At 44.7% G+C, this 19,045-nt stretch overlaps 1 protein-coding gene across 1 annotated transcript in view; it reads left to right on the top strand.

The window, feature by feature from the left end:
• Positions 1 to 19,045, top strand: part of GLP1R (glucagon like peptide 1 receptor) — a 214,824-nt gene that overhangs the window by 192,720 nt on the left and 3,059 nt on the right. The window contains exons 8-11 of the mRNA XM_040430274.1: positions 5,401 to 5,470; positions 5,958 to 6,046; positions 16,854 to 16,992; positions 17,332 to 17,373. Of these exons, the coding sequence (XP_040286208.1) occupies positions 5,401 to 5,470; positions 5,958 to 6,046; positions 16,854 to 16,992; positions 17,332 to 17,373 (340 nt within the window). The remainder of the gene's footprint in view (positions 1 to 5,400; positions 5,471 to 5,957; positions 6,047 to 16,853; positions 16,993 to 17,331; positions 17,374 to 19,045) is intronic.

The raw sequence follows: 19,045 nt of genomic DNA, 5'->3' as shown, positions 1-19,045 counted from the left end.
TTTTTCAGCTCACACTCTAGCTTTTGTCACTCTGCTGGCTGCTCACACACCTGGGTTCCTATGGCAACTCACTCTACAGCAAGGGCAGAGAAGAGCGGTTAAAAACAAACTGCTCCAACTTGCTCACTTCACTGGCAGTTGCCATCTTTAAACAGTTGTAGTTTAAAAATTATAAATCCTACAGCGGAGAGCTTTATATTGTGAGAATTGCAAGACCCAGACCTACATTTTGATGCATAGTATGTCTCTGAAATATTAAAAGGGAAGGCACAGTCGCAGTTTAGAAATTGCCCTTTAAATTTGAGGTGGCTAGAGTGGAGTTTCAATGAATGTCAATGGGCGGCGTGAGTTGCAAACAAATGTTCATATTGTAAAAACTATCAGGACTATGGCTTGGCCGTGGACATTTTTAGTGGCAGCAGGGATAGCTGAACGTTGTGATGTAAGATTTGTGTAGGTGAGCTTGAAAATGAGGGAGTGGTGGCAGTTTACAAATCATGTCCTGATTTTTCAGCTCACACTCTAGTTTTGAACATTCCGCCATTCATTCCTATGGGACCAATTTCGCCACAAAAACTCCGATATTTTGTGCAGTAAAGGGGTAACTGTAAGGATCCTTGATGGAGGGCATTGGAAAGGTTAAGGCTGCATGCCTGGGGTCCAGTGGTTACTCACCAGGTAAAGCCTACATGTAGCATGTAGATGTGGCTGAGACTTTGCAGACCGCAAAAAATGGAACGGTCGTGTGCATAAGGCCTAAGAGTGAAGCCGGCATGTGGTGAGGGGGACTGTGGGCCCCCTGGCTGAGGAGACTGGAACTGCAACCTTTATAGCTACGAGTCTGGTGTTCACCTTCCAGTCCTGATTCAGGTTCACCTCCTGGTCCGTCCCTGACGTCTGAGTCCCTGTACCGTTCTCCACCTTCCATTCTGTGCCTGTCCTGTCATCACTGCCTCCGGCTGCCAAATGGTGACCACCCTGAGAGCCGAAACCTAGGACATCCCAGCAGCAAAGTCCAGATAGACAGTAAAGGGTCTATGTGTCTACCAAGCCCGACCAAGCCCCGACTCTCCCCTCTCCTGACAGGTCATTGGTAGTAACTGCTTGCCTTCCCCATCTAATGACCGTTCTGGAGCATCGGTTCTTATGGCTCTATGTGGTGCAGTTCTCGTATTATTCCTGCTAGAAGTTTACCAATAAATTGCCTGCAGTCTGTAATAAAGGTACTGCTGGGTGTTACCAGTAGAGGGTGTGTCTGACTGTGTCCAATCACTGCTGCCCGTGTCAGACTGTGCAGGGACACACCCCCAACTGGTAACATCCATCTGTACCTTTACTGCAAGCTGCTGACAATTCAGTCATAAAGTGTTGTAGCGATAATAAAGGCATGGCCCATGATGGGAGTCATAATAATGGACGCTCCAGAATTGATACAACATGGGGAATGCAAGTAGTTACTAAGGCAGACATGTCAGGAGAGGGGAGAGGTCCTCTTTAACTGCAGCAAAGGCATAAAAAGTGAGACACCTGCCATAAGATAGATTGAGGTATCGGGGCCATAAACAGAAATGACAAACCTGCGCGTTTCAAGCTACGTCAGCCCAAGTGGTTCACAAGAGGCGAGGCGCTTACGCACTTCAGTCCTAAGGTTACGCCAGACGTGAGACAGGTCTGCACAGTCAGCTGAGGATGCACAAGTGGAAAGCTGATGCGTTTCAAACCATCGCAGCTGTAAGAGTGCACAAGAAGTCAGACACTGATACATAGATATTTTGCAGACATACACCAGAAGAGCGACCCTGACACGTCCCAGCACCACATCATTGGTGGAGATGATTAAACAGCCTGAGAGGTGATCCATTCATTTAAAGAAGAATGTGGACAGTAAGGGGTTAATCATGCTGGGCCTGTGGCACCAGAAGACGTGAAGAACATTGTAGAGACCGTTACTGGCTGTAATTCTGAGCAGGTGGTAATGGCGCACTCGGATTGTCCGCTCTGCGGTGCATAGAGAGGACAGGAGGGAATAGGGGCTCCTGACGCCTTCTTCTTCAGCAGCCCCCAAATATTTTGGAGACGTCTTCTTTTCAGCTATTCCTTAGGCTCTGTTCAGATCTGCATCAGAGACTTCATCGCAGGTTCCACCATATTTGACAGGATAAAAAAGCTTGGGGCAAAAACAGATGAGCGAAAGCGGATAATAGTCGTGAGCTGTTACATTGTAGAAACCTCATTGTTACATTTGGCCCCGGGGGCAGAGACTTTACACTGAGAAGAAGACAATGTAGAACAAATCTACTGACTCAAAATGCGTTGTGTCCCCCAATGCTGCCACTGCTTCAGTAACCCTCCATTATTGATGCTGGCGCACATGATATCCGGAGCCGGGATCTTCCTTTCACGTGAATTCATTAGCAGTAATGAGGATCGCTTTATCATGGCCGCGTCAGGCCCCGGGAGAGGAACCTGCACCGATGATCTCATCAATCATCCATCCGCTCGGCACCATTACCCACAATATGCTCCGTGTCCTTAGCCATAAGTGCTTATCACAAGGCTCCCCCATCCAGGACTCCTCTGGCATGAAAGGGTTAAGGGCGCATTCACACACTGCAGATTTTGTTGCAGAGTTTTCCACCACTAAAAATCTGTTCCATTCACTTGAATGGAGCTTTCATAAATACAGCGCTTGCTGCCCCACGAAAATGAATGGAACTGACTTATAGTTGCAGAAAATTCTGCAACAAAATCCTCGGCGTGTGAATGCGGCCTTAGAGACAAAACTTCATTAAGAAGTGACCGGGGGCTCCAGGACTGATGGAACATAAAGAATAAAGGTCTGATAAGATGAAATAGATTGTTCTACCCATCTTCTACTGGTTTGGAGTGATTAGGAATTACACTCCAGTCACAACCAGAGCTGCAGTTACAGTACTGTTGGGTCTTGGGTTTGTTTCCTGTTTTCCTATGAATGTTATGCACTGAAAGAGGTGGCTCTTGAAGGAATGTGCCAATATTCACAAAATGAATGTATTTTCTCCCTGCCTCCCATCCTTACTTCCTTCCTATTCCTTCTTTTCCTCTGTCCTTCTTCCCCTTTCCCAGACTCATTTCTTCTCTTCTTCCCATCTTCTTTCTTTCAATTTTCTCTATCCATATTCTCTCCTGCCTTATTCTTCCTGCCTTCCTTTTCATCTTTCACTTCCTCCTATTTCTCCTACCTTCTTTCGATATTACTTCCTTCCTTCCTACCTTTCTATCTGTCCCATCCCCCTTTTCTTTTCTTGCTGCCCACCTTTCTTTCCTGTCCCCCTTTCCTTCCTTCCTGCCAACCTTTCTTTCCCATCCCCCTTTCCTTCCTTCCTACCTTTCTTTCCCATCCCCCTTTCCTTCCTTCCTACCTTTCTTTCCCATCCCCCTTTCGTTCCTTCCTACCTTTCTTTCCCATCCCCCTTTCCTTCCTTCCTTTCTTTCCTATCCCCCTTTCCTTCCTTCCTTTCTTTCTCATCCTTCCTTCCTTCCTTTCTTTCCCATCCCCCTTTCCTTCCTTCCTACCTGTAAAGGATCTCCTGGCACCCCGACTGTGTACCTCCTCCTTCAAAGTTAGTATATGGGCTATAATCCTGAGGCAAGAGGCTGGCAAACAGGCCCCTCCAAAACCCAGTGGCGAGGTATTTTCGCCACACTACCTTTCTTACCCGTCCCCCTTTCCTTCCTTCCTACCTTTCTTTCCTGTCCCCCTTTCCTTCCTACCTTTCTTTCCTGTCCCCCTTTCCTTCCTTCCTCCCTACCTTTCTTTCCCATCCCCCTTTCCTTCCTTCCTTCCTTTCCTATCCCCCTTTCCTTCCTTCCTTCCTTCCTTTCTTTCCTGTCCCCCTTTCCTTCCTTCCTTCCTTCCTACCTTTCTTTCCCATCCCCCTTTCCTTCCTTCCTTCCTACCTTTCTTTCCCATCCTCTTTTCCTTCCTTCCCTCCTTCCTACCTTTCTTTCCCATCCTCCTTCCTTCCTTTCTTTCCCATCCCCCCTTCCTTTCTTTCTCATCCCCCCTTTCCTTCCTTCCTTCCTTCCTTCCTACCTTTCTTTCCTGTCCCCCTTTCCTTCCTTCCTACCTTTCTTTCCTGTCTCCCTTTCCTTACTTCCTTCCTTCCTTTCTTTCCCGTCCCCTTTTCCTTCCTTCCTACCTTTCTTTCCCGTCCCCCTTTCCTTCCTTCCTTCCTACCTTTCTTTCCTGTCTCCCTTTCCTTACTTCCTTCCTTCCTTTCTTTCCCGTCCCCTTTTCCTTTCTTCCTACCTTTCTTTCCCGTCCCCCTTTCCTTCCTTCCTTCCTACCTTTCTTTCCCGTCCCCCTTTCCTTCCTTCCTTCCTTCCTTCCTACCTTTCTTTCCCGTCCCCCTTTCCTTCCTTCCTTCCTACCTTTCTTTCCCGTCCCCCTTTCCTTCCTTCCTTCCTTCCTTCCTTCCTACCTTTCTTTCCCGTCCCCCTTTACTTCCTTCCTACCTTCCTCCCCTCCAGAGGCTAGTAATCTATACTGTCCTAACACTTCTCACAACTGATGGTTTGCTACATATGCATCCAGTCTAGATAATGTTGTGTGAGATAAACAACCTGGACTTTAGGTTGATACATTTTCTCTGCACCGATACATTGTAGCAAACTGTCAGGACAGGAGAGACACAGTCTATGGACCAGGGTGGCGCTGTCTCTGAAAAGCACCAGAACCTTTTGTGATCTATTAGCCGAGAGGCGAGTCCTGGGCGGCAGGAAGATAAGCATTTGTATGGGGGGAGGGGCGGTGGTGGTCTGAAGAACAATTCCTCCAGTCCTCCCATTGGTTGCTCGTTGTTTAAATAAAGATAATTTCATAGTAATTAAAACTTCCCGGATTTATTCCTTGTGCTGCTTCATATCGTTAAAGTCCCATAAAGCGGGTAGGGTGGGGGGGGGGGAGGAGCAGCTGCCGCCATCTCCGGGGAATGATATAAACGAGGCAATGGCGATTCGGCGGCAGCTGTTCTGCTGCAGGTTCATTCGTGCCTCATCCTCCACGTATTAATTCTCAATGGCCACATAATAGTTCTCACAGCACACGAAAGGTTAACAAAGACCTGAACAACAGAGCTGGCGCGTTTCACTCAGGCCAATAAAACGCGTGGGATCCATAAATCCCATTAGATATTGCAGTGTGGAGAGCGCGGAGAGGCTTAGTGATTGGCATGGAGTAGTTGGGGCATCAACGTGTCAGATGACATAACAGACAGCGCACAAATCACTGCAGATGGATGAACGCCAGTGTCGGGCCAAAACGCGTTGAGGTCTTACTAAATCATCACGTAAAGCGGGACATTTGTCAGAATTAGGGTTGTAAACGCGGAGTAATCAATCATTGTGTCTTCTCTGCAGCTGCTGGACTCGGAATTACAATATGAACTACTGGCTCATCATCCGCCTGCCTATCCTCATCGCCATCGGGGTGAGTCGTCAGTGACAAGAACTTCAGGTTCATTATCAGCTCCGATCCAGACTTCTGGATTAAAGTTAGACAATCAGTCAGTGAATAGAGGCAATCCAACAGTAGAGATACAGAGCGCGGCAAATTTACCATTCAGGGCTATAGGAAAGCCTTGTGAATGGAACATTAAAAAGTGAATGTCTGTCTTAAATGGGCGTGAAAGGGTTAACGGATTACCCTTAGAGCAGTCAGGGCTCCATCCGCTGCTTAGAGAAAGATTTCCGAGATAAAATTTAGACTACCGGCAACCACCAGTAGAGGGAGCCGAGGAGCTCGATGCATACTGGAAGCTCCTGAGCGCCCTCTGGTGGTGACTGGAGACTGTTGCGCAGACCCTTTAAGTTGTGCAGTAGGGGGCAACCACTGCTTGATTAGACCTGTGCTGACCTGAGTGAGGCACGAGGCACAGACTGTCATACATTATGAATCTCCCTTCTTCTGCCCACAGGTGAATTTTGTCATATTCATACGGGTAATCTGTATCATCATATCAAAACTGCAGGCAAATCTGATGTGTAGAACGGACACTAAGTGCAGGTAAGTCGGCTGTCAGCCATTATCAGCAATGTTAGAATGATGTATAATTAGTATAGTCCGCCTTAGTTACTGATATACAGGCTCCTCCCCCTTATTGAGGCCCCTCCCCTCTCTGTGCTGCCGTTATCCAATCATCTTCTTTCCTCGTTGGACGTTCAGTTTATAATCTTCAGCTCTCCATGCACGGACATCCTGTGGAGCTCATGCACTGCAGTCCATCTAAAAGCACAGCTGCAGTGTAAAGCACCACACAGCGATGATGCCTCCTTAGCACGCAGATGATAAGGATGACTCCTTAGTACCAGCCACATCAGAACAGTAGCGATGACCCCTAATGCCCCCGTAAGACTTGTTATGCCTCCTTAGTGCCCCCCAGACAGTAGTGATGCCTCCATAGTGATCTCACTCATTTCCCATGGTGAATAGTGCACATGACATCACAATGTTGCACCTGTCTGCAGCAGAGGTAATTGGGGCTGATCACATGATCACAGGGGGCTGATGAACTTGTACATGTGGCAGCCTTCCCTAGACAACGCCTGAATTCTGGGACTGTCCCACTGGATCTATAAAGGTTAAGAGGCACGTGACAGTGATTATAAAAGCAGCTACCTCACTACTGCCCTGCCAGGACCTTCCTTCCTGTGTGCCCTCTGTAGATGCTGGGCTGCATTCTGTAGGAAGCAGATGGGAGGGACACAAGGGAGGCTTCCAGGTGTAATCACAGCAACTTGTAGGCTGAGTATTCATACCCCTTGAACATTTATTCCCGTTTACACCGACAAACATAAATGTATTTTATTGGGATTGTATGTGATCGACCAACACAAAGTAGCAAGTATGTGTGCGGTGAGAAGAAAATGATACATAGCTTTTAAAAAAAAATTAAATCTGAAAAGTGTGGTATGCATTTGTATTCAGCCCCTAAATAAAATCCTGTGTGACCAAATGCCTTCAGAAGTCACCAGTAGAATCCACCTGTGTGTAATGTCTTCTCAGTATAACTCCAGCTGTTCTGTGAAGGCCTCAGAAGTTTGTTAGTGATTAGTGATCAACATCCAGAAAACCAAGGAACACACCAAACAGGTCAGGGATAAAGTTGTACAGAAGTGTAAAGCAGGGTTAGGTTATAAAGAATATCCCAAGCTCTGAACATCTCACGGGGCACTGTTCAATCCATCATCCAAAAATGAAAGGAGTGTGGCACAACTGAAAACCTACCAAGACATGGCCGTCCACCTAAACTGACAGCCCAGGCAAGGAGAGCACTAATTAGAGAAGCAGCCAAGGGGCTTATGGTTACTGTGGAGGAGCTGCAGAGAGCCACAGCTCAGGTGGGAGAATCTGTCCGCAGGACAACTATTAGTCGTGTCCTTCACAAATCTGACCTTTATGAAAGAATGGCAAGAAGAAAGCATTTCTGAAAGCAGCCATAGGAAGTCCCATCTGCAGTTTGCCACAAGCCATGTAGGGGACACGGCACACATGTGGAAGAAGGTGCCCTGGTCGGATGAGACCAAAGTGGAACTTTTTGGCCTAAATGCAAAATGCTATGTGTGATAGAAAACTAACCCTGCACATCTCCCTGAACTCACCATCCCCACCATGAGACATGGTGGTGGCAGCATCATGGGGGAGGCTCTTCTTCAGCTGGGACAGGGAAGCTGGTCAGAGGTGATGGGAAGATGGATGGAGCCAAATACGGGGCAATGGAGGTAAACCTGGTAGAGGCTGCAAAAGACTTGAGGCTGGGGAGGAGGTTCACCTTCCAGCAAGACAACAACCCTCAACATCCAGCCAGAGCTACAAAGGAAGGGTTTAGATCAAAGCATCTTCATGTGTTAGAACGGCCCAGTCAGCGTCCAGACCTAAATCCCATTGAGAATCTGTGGCAGGAATTGGAAATTGCTGTTCACAGACGCTTTCCATCCAATCTGACTGAGTGCGAGCTCTTCTGCACAGAAGAATGGGCAAATATGTCAGCCTCTAGATGTGTAAAGCTGGTAGAAACTGACCCCAAAAGACTGCAGGGAAAGGTGATCCTAAAAAGTATTGTCTAAGGGGGCTGAATACAAATGCAGGACACACTTATAAAAACCGTGTATTTTCTTTTCACTTCACACAGACTTGTACTTTGTGTTGGTCGATCACATAAAAACACAGTGAAATACATTAAAGTTTGTGGGTGTAATGTGTAAAAATTTGGAAAGGTTCAAGGGGTATGAATACTTTTTCAAGGCACTGTAAAGTTACAGAGGAGAAGCTTCAGAGTGTCACCTATTACCTGCAGCCAGACAAATCATGATACATTGTTACGACATCCAGCTATTACACACCATTTCATCCGCAATGTCCCGTAATGGGCTAAAAAAGAGTCTGCAAATGAAGTGACCCTTGCCCTTCATGACTGCTGCAGCTCGTCACAGTGTAACGGTGTAGTTATCTCACTGTACAAATTAACACCGACCTCCCTAAAACTCCTGAAATAAAGTCGTAATGATGGCGGTAATGCAGCCGTTTATATTCAGGAGGATGGCGTCACGGTCCCGGCCATGAATCCCAAGCCGTCTCTGCGTTCTGCTGAGTGTGCACTTTAGCATAAATCTAATACCAATGAAATCAGGAGGCGCACCACCGATAAACTGGAGGGCACTGACGGTTCAAAATATAATACTCAAAACCAGAAAAGCCAAATGCCTCAGAGAACCGCAATAATCTGCACATCCAAGAATTGTAAAAACAGTCAAGCGATTTTATTGGACAACACAAATATACAGACATTTAACAATTGTATATAATAAACCACGTGCTGGTGAATATAAAACCAGAGACAAATTCATGGCCGACCAAAGTCCATATATAAGGAAACATGTGTAGTCCGTGACAATGGTAATTTCATAAGTGAATACATAATAATGATAAAGACAATTATTGTCCAGGTATATTGCGCATGCGCTAAACATAAAACACAAACGCACTGCGAATAACCAAAAATACAAAGACCTAAAAAGAGGAGGATGACCGTGACAATGTATCAATCAGAGCGACATAAATAAATAAATACTAATAATAAATAATCATGTAACACGAGAGTGTAAAATAAATATACCAGGATTATAATTCATAATTATAAAATACATGTTTTAATAAGAAAGAATTCATATTAATAATTATAACTTTTGATTTATAAACCACCGTACTAAGGAAAAACGTAAAGAAAATAGAATGCAGCACGGGGCCTGGGACGCCAGGAGCAAACACCATGAAAAGGGAAAGGAAGAGAGCGAAAAAGGAAGAAAAAACGAAAAAGAAGAAACACAAAACACACTCTTTTTTGGGAGGTTTACGTAATCCTCGCCTAACCCGCCGTCGTGGCTTACTTCGGATAAATCACCGGTGTTACTTGGAGAAGGATTAGTAACATTAGTTAACACCACATTATCATTTCGGCCTCCAAAGGCACCAAAGTCAGAAAGTCCCCGTCCCAAGCCCCGCGAATTACCAGTATGTTCCCATTTGTATGCCGGCTTACGTTCAAACTCCAATGTGTCCCCCTGGAACGTAGACTTCTTACCAGTCATTGTTACTTTATCATAACTCTCTAAGGTGGTTTGTAGAGATGAGCAAATGTCATGTTATGAAATTCGTTCGCGCTTCGTTTGGTGGGAAAAGCAGAATTGCGTTATGGATTCCGTTACCACGGACCGTAACGCAATTCTACGACGGGATGCATAACAGAATTCCGTTATTCATTCTGTCATAATAGAAGTCTATGGGATCCGTCCCGTTTCCGTTATGCAGGGGAGTCCTCTCCTGCCTCTAAAGACATTCCGTTATGCATTCCGTCGTAGAATTGCGTTATGGTCCGTGGTAACGGAATCCATAACGCAATTCTGCTTTTACCACCAAACTAAGCGTGAACGAATTTCAAAATCTGAAATTCGCTCATCTCTAGTGGTTTGCAATTTAATGTTGAAGGTCGCGACCTTCTCTGCATCAAATTTGTTCAATTTATCCTCCATAGTCTTAATCCTGATATCACCAAGTAATGTTTTATCATCTTCAATTAGCATTAGAACATTGTAAAAGGACTAATTCCAAAGTAGTCTTTTCCACGCCGGAAATGTTTGTGCCCTCGGGCCCCTGGGGGCAATAGAGCGTCTTAATATTCCACCAAACTCTAGTGAATAATCCATGGGCCTCAACAAGATCAAAAGTTAGTTGCTTAAAATCACCACTCTCAATATCTGCATCCGTTTCATGAAGCACAGATTTAGGCCTCATGCACACTACCGTATGTATTTTTGTAGTCCGCAAAAAACGGATCCGCAAAAAATACGGGTGACGTCCGTGTGCATTCCGTATTTTGCGGAACGGAACAGCTGGCCCCTGATAGAACAGTCCTATTCTTGTCCATAATGCGGACAATATTAGGACATGTTCTATTTTTTATTTTAATGGTTCCGCATACGGTCCGCAAAAAAAACAGAACAGACAGGGAAAGAAAATACTTGTGAATTCCAAGCCGCCTCTCTAGCCTCCAAATCTAACGCCATGACAACAAAGAAAAAAAATGAATAAATGAGCAAAAATAAAATGAGAGCTTCACAATGTGAGGTGCCGCACCCCAGAAGAACGTAGGGAAGGAAACCACTACAAGAATAAGAGTCTGAGACAGGCCATGCTTTCGGAAATTAGGAGATTGCGACCTAATCCTGCTGGGAATAAAAACTTGACCAACCCAGAACTCAAGAAATTGCAACAAAACCCCTTATTTCTTATTAAGGAGGCAGACAAAGGAGATCCAACCTGGACTTTGAAGACCAAGACGGATAGGCTCCTCTTATCTGCATTGCCAATGAATATCATTAAAGATGAAATTTACTTCCTGGAAGTAAAAAATCCGGTGGTGCCGACCTTTTATCTGCTTCCTAAGGTCTTGACTCCTATCTCAGAGATTCCATGCATTTGATTGAGAATCTTCAGGAGATGAAACTTCCCCCCGATACTTTGATTCTTACTTGTGATGTTGAGTCACTTTCCTCGAGCATAGCACACATTGATGGAATCGCCGCGGTTCAATGCTTTCTTACAAAATCCACACATGGAGACCCCGCACATCATACCTTTTTGGGCACACGCGAAGAGTGCGGCGACTTTGTAGCAACTCTGAATCACAATTCCCTCAACATCACATTGACCCATAGGATTTCGGACACATCGATTGACTTTCGAGACTTGCGGATCCATTTGGATGGTACGGGGGTTCCGGACATCAACCAACAGCTTGCTCCACTTCAGTAGTTTTCATCCATCTCACTTGTGAAAAGGAATACACAAAGGACAATTTTCGAGACTTTGCCGTGACTGGACAACTATTCAAGATTTTCATGAAGCGTCGAGAGATCTGACTTCATGTTTTCGATCTCGGGGATACCCTAAAAAAGTAATGTCGGACAAAGCCAACCGCCTGGAACTATTCAAACCTAAACATAGAAAATATTATCACTAGTGGAATGACCTGTATGGAATATCGAATACACATTGGTATCTTTTACTTTCTGATTCCAAACTTAGAAGCCATGTTGACTCACAGCCTAAGATCATTGCCCGCAGAGCTCCAAATTTACGTGACAAATTGGTGCGCAGTCATTTCCTAAGACCCACTCAGAATTTAAAGGGAGGCATCAAATTACGTGGTACTTACCCCTGCGGCAATTGCAATATATGTCAGTTTATGATTGGCTCTGACGCTTTCATTACTCCAAAGGACTCTAGAAAGTTTCACCTCAAACATTACTTCAGTTGTCGTACTCAAAATGTCATTTACGCGCTCATCTGCAAATGTGGGAAGCTGTAGGTTGGGCAAACCAGCCAAGAATTGCGTAAGGGCATTCAGAAACATCTTTCAAACATTGCTTTGGCAAAAAAAACACTGACCTCTGTGGCCGCACATTTCTTGGATGGTCACCAATGGTTTAAAAATCTCTGGAGTTGGATGGGTAGGTAATAACCTGAGGGGGACCTCCACTACCCACAGCTTCTCGTCTCGAATACAGATGGATTTTTGACCTTGACTCATTGGCACCAAATGGGATGAATGAAGAATTCACTTTTGTTGGTTTTTATGGGTTATTATGTTTCTTGCACATTTTCACAAATTTTTTTAATCACAACACAATATTTTTTATATTTATTACAAACCGGATTCCAAAAAAGTTGGGACACTAAACAAATTGTGAATAAAAACTGAATGCAATGATGTGGAGATGGCAAATGTCAGTATTTTATTTGTAATAGAACGTAGATGACAGATCAAACGTTTAATCCGAGTAAATGTATCATTTTAAAGGAAAAATACGTTGATTCCAATTTTCACTGTGTCAACAAATCCCAAAAAAGTTGGGACAAGTAGCAATAAGAGGCTGGAAAAAGTAAATTTGAGCATAACGAAGAGCTGGAAGACCAATTAACACTAATTAGGTCAATTGGCAACATGATTGGGTATACAAAGAGCTTCTCAGAGTGGCAGTGTCTCTCAGAAGCCAAGATGGGTAGAGGATCACCAATTCCCACAATGTTGCGCAGAAAGAGAGTGGAGCAATATCAGAAAGGTGTTACCCAGCGAAACATTGCAAAGACTTTGCATCTATCATCATCAACTGTGCATACCATCATCCGAAGATTCAGAGAATCTGGAACAATCTCTGTGCGTAAGGGTCAAGGCGGTAAAACCATACTGGATGCCCGTGATCTCCAGGCCCTTAAACGACACTGCACCACAAACAGGAATGCTACTGTAAAGGAAATCACAGAATGGGCTCAGGAATACTTCCAGAAACCATTGTCAGTGAACACAATCCACCGTGCCATCCGCCGCTGCCAGCTGAAACTCTACAGTGCAAAGAAGAAGCCATTTCTAAGCAAGATCCACAAGCTCAGGCGTTTTCACTGGGCCAGGGATCATTTAAAATGGAGTGTGGCAAAATGGAAGACTGTTCTGTGGTCAGACGAGTCACGATTCAAAGTTCTTTTTGGAAATCTGGGACGCCATGTCATCCGGACCAAAGAGGACAAGGACAACCCAAGTTGTTATCAACGCTCAGTTCAGAAGCCTGCATCTCTGATGGTATGGGGTTGCATGAGTGCGTGTGGCATGGGCAGCTTGCATGTCTGGAAAGACACCATCAATGCAGAAAAGTATATTCAGGTTCTAGAACAACATATGCTCCCATCCAGACGTCATCTCTTTGAGGGAAGACCCTGCATTTCTCAACAAGATAATGCCAGACCACATTCTGCATCAATCACAACATCATGGCTGCGTAGGAGAAGGATCCGGGTACTGAAATGGCCAGTCTGCCGTCCAGATCTTTCACCTATAGAGAACATTTGGCGCATCATAAAGAGGAAGGTGCAACAAAGAAGGCCCAAGACGATTGAGCAGTTAGAGGCCTGTATTGGGAGAGCATTCCTATTTCTAAACTTGAGAAACTGGTCTCCTCGGTCCCCAGACGTCTGTTGAGTGTTGTAAGAAGAAGGGGAGATGCCACACAGTGGTGAAAATGGCCTTGTCCCAACTTTTTTGGGGATTTGTTGACACCATGAAATTCTGATTCAACATATTTTCCCCTTAAAATGGTACATTTTCTCAGTTTAAACTTTTGTTCCGTGATTTATGTTCTATTCTGAATAAAATATTAGAAGTTGGCACCTCCACATCATTGCATTCAGTTTTTATTCACGATTTGTATAGTGTCCCAACTTTTTTGGAATCCGGTTTGTAGATACATACAGTATATAGACACATAGTTTTACCCACTTATACAATCACACATTCTTACACATTTTATACACTATTTCACCTTATTTTTTAAATAAATTTTTTATAATTATTATTCAGTTACTTAATGCTTTATGCACAGATGCACGGCTTTGCACTTTCATGAATGTCACTCTATCTTGCATTCCTCCCGCATCGGCATACCTTATCTTCTTGTTCTTTGTCGTCCTCTATTTATTATACAAGAATTCAATGATCTGCTATTATATCATAAGCCTCATTACTATTACATTGTATGTATTCTTTATATATTCTTTTGAATTTTCTTTTTCATGTTTCTTCTTTTTCGTTTTTTCTTCCTTTTCCTTTTCCTTTCTCTTTTCATGGTGTTTGCTCCCGACAACGGGGCCTGGGACGGCGGGTTAGGCGAGGATTACGTAAACCCCCAAAAAAGAGTGTGTTGTGTTTCTTCTTTTTATTATTTTTTCTTCCTTTTTCGCTCTTTTCCTTTCCCTTTTCGTGGCCCCGTGCTGCATTCTATTTTCTTTACGTTTTTCATTAGTAGGGTGGTTTATAAATCAAAAGTTATAATTATTATTATGAATTCTTTCTTTTTAAAATATTTATTGGCCAATAAATTAAAACATGTATTTTATAATTCTGAATTATAATCCTGGTATATTTATTTTACACTCTCGTGTTACATGATTATTTATTATTAGTATTTATTTATGTCGCTCTGATTGATACATTGTCACGATCATTCTCCTCCTCTTTTTAGGTCTTTGTATTTTTGGTTATTCGCAGTGCGTTTGTGTTTTATGTTTAGCGCATGCGCAATATACCTGGACAATAACTGTCTTTATCATTGAATAATCATTATTACGTATTCACTTATGACATCACCATTGTCACCGACTCAATCATATTATAATCATGTTATGTCGATCGGACACAAAATCCAGGAATCATATCACAGAATCCGGATTTAGTCAGTTCAGCTTAGTTCGGGATGTTTTTCACGATTTCACCAAAGGTTCGCGTCCATGTTTGACCTTCTATGTGGTATTGTTGACACATTTCTTTATTGTTCTCTATATTTGTCTTACTTGAAGCGCATTATTCGTTCCACCTTGGATACGCGCGTTTCCTACTTTGATCACTTGCTTCATGACACTTCCGGTCCGCGGCCATTTTGCGCATGCGCGGCTCGATTCCTGGGACCCTTACTCTCTTCACTGTAAAGTTACACAGGTGATTATTATATTATTATCCTTTAGCATTAATCATACAGGTATATATGGGACACTGCTATGTGCAGAGTTTTACCCCTGAGGAAGCTGCACTTTACCGGCGATACGTGGGGGGCGTTTTCTTTTTTCCAAACATAGGCCTCACCTAACTAGTCCGGGCTTTTTTGCTGCTGTACTTCATTCTTTGGTCAGGTATTATTTTTCATTCTTTGATGCTACATTATTATTATTGATTATCTTTGTTTTTGCCTTATGCTGTATTGTACTGTATTCTAACCCGGATCACACATGCTGTTTCCTTATATATGGACTTTGGTCGGCCGTGAATTTGTCTCTGGTTTTATATTCACCAGCACGTGGTTTATTATATACAATTGTTAAATGTCTGTATATTTGTGTTGTCCAATAAAATCGCTTGACTGTTTTTTATAATTCTTGGATGTGCAGATTATTGCGCTTCTCTGAGGCATAAAGACTCTCCCAGGATGGAGGGGGTTGTAGTCCTTATTAATGGAGGCGCAGGAATGATAGAAATGAGAACATTACAAGGAATTAGTTCCAGCACGAAACAATGAATATCTGAAGCCGCAGGAAGAGACGGCGAATCATCACCTGCAACCTATCCACCTGTGCGAGAGCGCACTCCTCTCCTGAAATCCTCTGTGCTGCTGGGACCCTGCTCCTTCCATTATGTAACTCTCAGTCTGTGACCTCCACAAGATCAGCACACTCCTCTCCTGAAATCCTCTGTGCTGCTGGGAGGACCCTGCTCCTTCCACTATGTAACTTTCAGCCTGTGACCTCCACAAGATCAGCAGACTCCTCTCCTGAAATCCTCTGTGCTGCTGTGAGGGCCCTGCTCCTACCACTGTAACTCTCATCCTGTGACCTCTACTTGATCGGCACACTCCTCTCCTAAAAATCCTCTGTGCTGCTGTGAGGACCCTGCTCCTTCCATTATGTAACTCTCAGCCTGTGACCTCCACAAGATCAGCACACTCCTCTCCTGAAATCCTCTGTGCTGCTGTGAGGACCCTGCTCCTTCCACTATGTAACTCTCACCCTGTGACCTCCACAAGATCAGCACACTCCTGAAATCCTCTGTGCTGCTGGGAGGACCCTGCGCCTTCTTCTGTCATTCCAGGCTTTTAGCAGTTTTCGATTTTTCTCACTTCTTTCCCTCCAGGGGGCGATAAAACCTTCGGGTTATTGGCTTAGTTACATTATTTTGCAGCTTCTCATTTGCGATGGTTTGATTCCGTGTCCTCCCACGGCCCTGTGAACCACAGATATCCTACAGCTCTTCTCATTCTGACACCTGGGCAGAGAGAACGAGAGGAGAGGATGTGACTGGGAATATCCGTGTGGATATAGATGTCACTGAGGGTCTGCAGCTGACAACTCTTATGTGGAATATAATGATGGGCATGAGTGGTTGTCATCAAGATAACAAATGGCAGAAATCACATTTGACATTCTCCGGGGAATTTTTTAGGAATAAAAATCTGTGACCTTCACCAAAGGGTCTGCACCCACTTTAATTAGAGATGGTAGTGATCTTGTCATCCAGAGCTGCATTCATAATTCTGCTGGTTTTCTGACAGCCAGGATCTCTCCTCTCACTGCTGCCCCCTGCAGGTTCAGTGACTGTAGAGCATGCTCCGCTCTGCTGTATTATTACGTGTTTGAGGCTGATTTTCCGCAGACTGAATGGCGGTGTCATTTATATATATATATACACGCCGCCCTATCCATTCCTGTGTCTCCTCAGACTCGCAAAATCCACGCTGACGCTGATCCCGCTCCTGGGGACGCACGAGATCATCTTCGCCTTCATCACTGATGAGCACGCCAAAGGATCCTTACGGTACATCAAGCTGTTCTTTGAACTGTCCTTCAGCTCCTTCCAGGTGAGAGACGCCGTTTACCCACATTGCTGTAGGGGGCGGTATAATAATATCACCTATAAGGCGGTGACGAGATGGGAAAATATGTACATGTGCAGCACAGCTGAGTTTGTCATTGGGCACAACTGAAATTAGAATCTATTCTCAATAAAGTGTTCTGCATTTATCAATATTCACAAGAAGAAACCGCGGAATGACAGTGTCCGCTCTGGGTCTGCTACAGTGTATCCATCAGATAAGCACAAACCTCCTGTTCTGATAGTTTGCTACAATGTATCAGTCTAGAGTCCAGGATCCTCAGAGGATCTCAGCTGCTCTAATCATTCGTCTCTGCTGTTCCAGGGTCTGATGGTGGCTGTACTGTACTGCTTCATCAACAACGAGGTGAGACGCAGCAGAGCTGAACCAGACACTACACAGAACCGAAATAATCTGTCAGTGTGTCATTATCCTGTACCCCAAGTGTCAGCGTCATTATCCTGTACCCCAAGTGTCAGTGTCATTATCCTGTACCCCAAGTGTCAGCGTCATTATCCTGTACCCCGAGTGTCAGCGTCATTATCCTGTACCCCAAGTGTCAGCGTCATTATCCTGTACCCCAAGTGTCAGTGTCATTATCCTGTACCCCAAGTGTCAGTGTCATTATCCTGTACCCCAAGTGTCAGTGTGTCATTATCCTGTACCCCGAGTGTCAGTGTCATTATCCTGTACCCCAAGTGTCAGTGTCATTATCCTGTACCCCAAGTGTCAGCGTCATTATCCTGTACCCCAAGTGTCAGTGTCATTATCCTGTACCCCAAGTGTCAGTGTCATTATCCTGTACCCCAAGTGTCAGTGTCATTATCCTGTACCCCGAGTGTCAGTGTCATTATCCTGTACCCTGAGTGTCAGTGTCATTATCCCGTACCCCAAGTGTCAGTGTCATTATCCCCTACCCCAAGTGTCAGTGTCATTATTCTGTACCCCAAGTGTCAGTGTCATTATCCTGTACCCCAAGTGTCAGTGTCATTATCCCGTACCCCAAGTGTCAGTGTCATTATCCCCTACCCCAAGTGTCAGTGTCATTATTCTGTACCCCAAGTGTCAGTGTCATTATCCTGTACCCCAAGTTTCAGTGTCATTATCCTGTACCCCAAGTGTCAGTGTCATTATCCTGTCCCCCAAGTGTCACTGTGTCATTATCCTGTACCCCGAGTGTCAGTGTCATTATCCTGTACCCCGAGTGTCAGTGTCATTATCCTGTACCCCAAGTGTCAGTGTCATTATCCTGTACCCCAAGTGTCAGTGTCATTATCCTGTACCCCAAGTGTCAGTGTCATTATCCTGTACCCCAAGTGTCAGCGCCATTATCCTGTACCCCAAGTGTCAGTGTCATTATCCTGTACCCCGAGTGTCAGTGTCGTTATCCTGTACCCCGAGTGTCAGTGTCGTTATCCTGTACCCCGAGTGTCAGTGTCGTTATCCTGTACCCCGAGTGTCAGTGTCATTATCCTGTACCCCAGTGTCAGTGTCATTATCCTGTACCCCAAGTGTCAGTGTCATTATCCTGGACCCCAAGTGTCAGCGTCATTATCCTGTACCCCAAGTGTCAGTGTCATTATCCTGTACCCCAAGTGTCAGTGTCATTATCCTGTACCCCGAATGTCAGTGTCATTATCCTGTACCCCAAGTGTCAGTGTCATTATCCTGTACCCCAAGTGTCAATGTCATTATCCTGTACCCCGAGTGTCAGTGTCATTATCCTATACCCCAAGTGTCATTAACCTGTACCCCGAGTGTCAGTGTCATTATCCTGTACCCCGAGTGTCAGTGTCATTATCCTGTACCCCAAGTGTCAGTGTCATTATCCTGTACCCCAAGTGTCAGCGTCATTATCCTGTACCCCAAGTGTCAGTGTCATTATCCTGTACCCCAAGTGTCAGTGTCATTATCCTGTACCCCAAGTGTCAGCGTCATTATCCTGTACCCCAAGTGTCAGTGTCATTATCCTGTACCCCAAGTGTCAGTGTCATTATCCTGTACCCCAAGTGTCAGTGTGTCATTATCCTGTACCCCG

Source organism: Bufo bufo, chromosome 4 (assembly GCF_905171765.1).
Source record: "Bufo bufo chromosome 4, aBufBuf1.1, whole genome shotgun sequence".
Classification (NCBI taxonomy): domain Eukaryota; kingdom Metazoa; phylum Chordata; class Amphibia; order Anura; family Bufonidae; genus Bufo; species Bufo bufo.
Note: the sequence above shows the minus strand (reverse complement) of the source record. Positions and strands in the feature narration are given on the sequence as shown.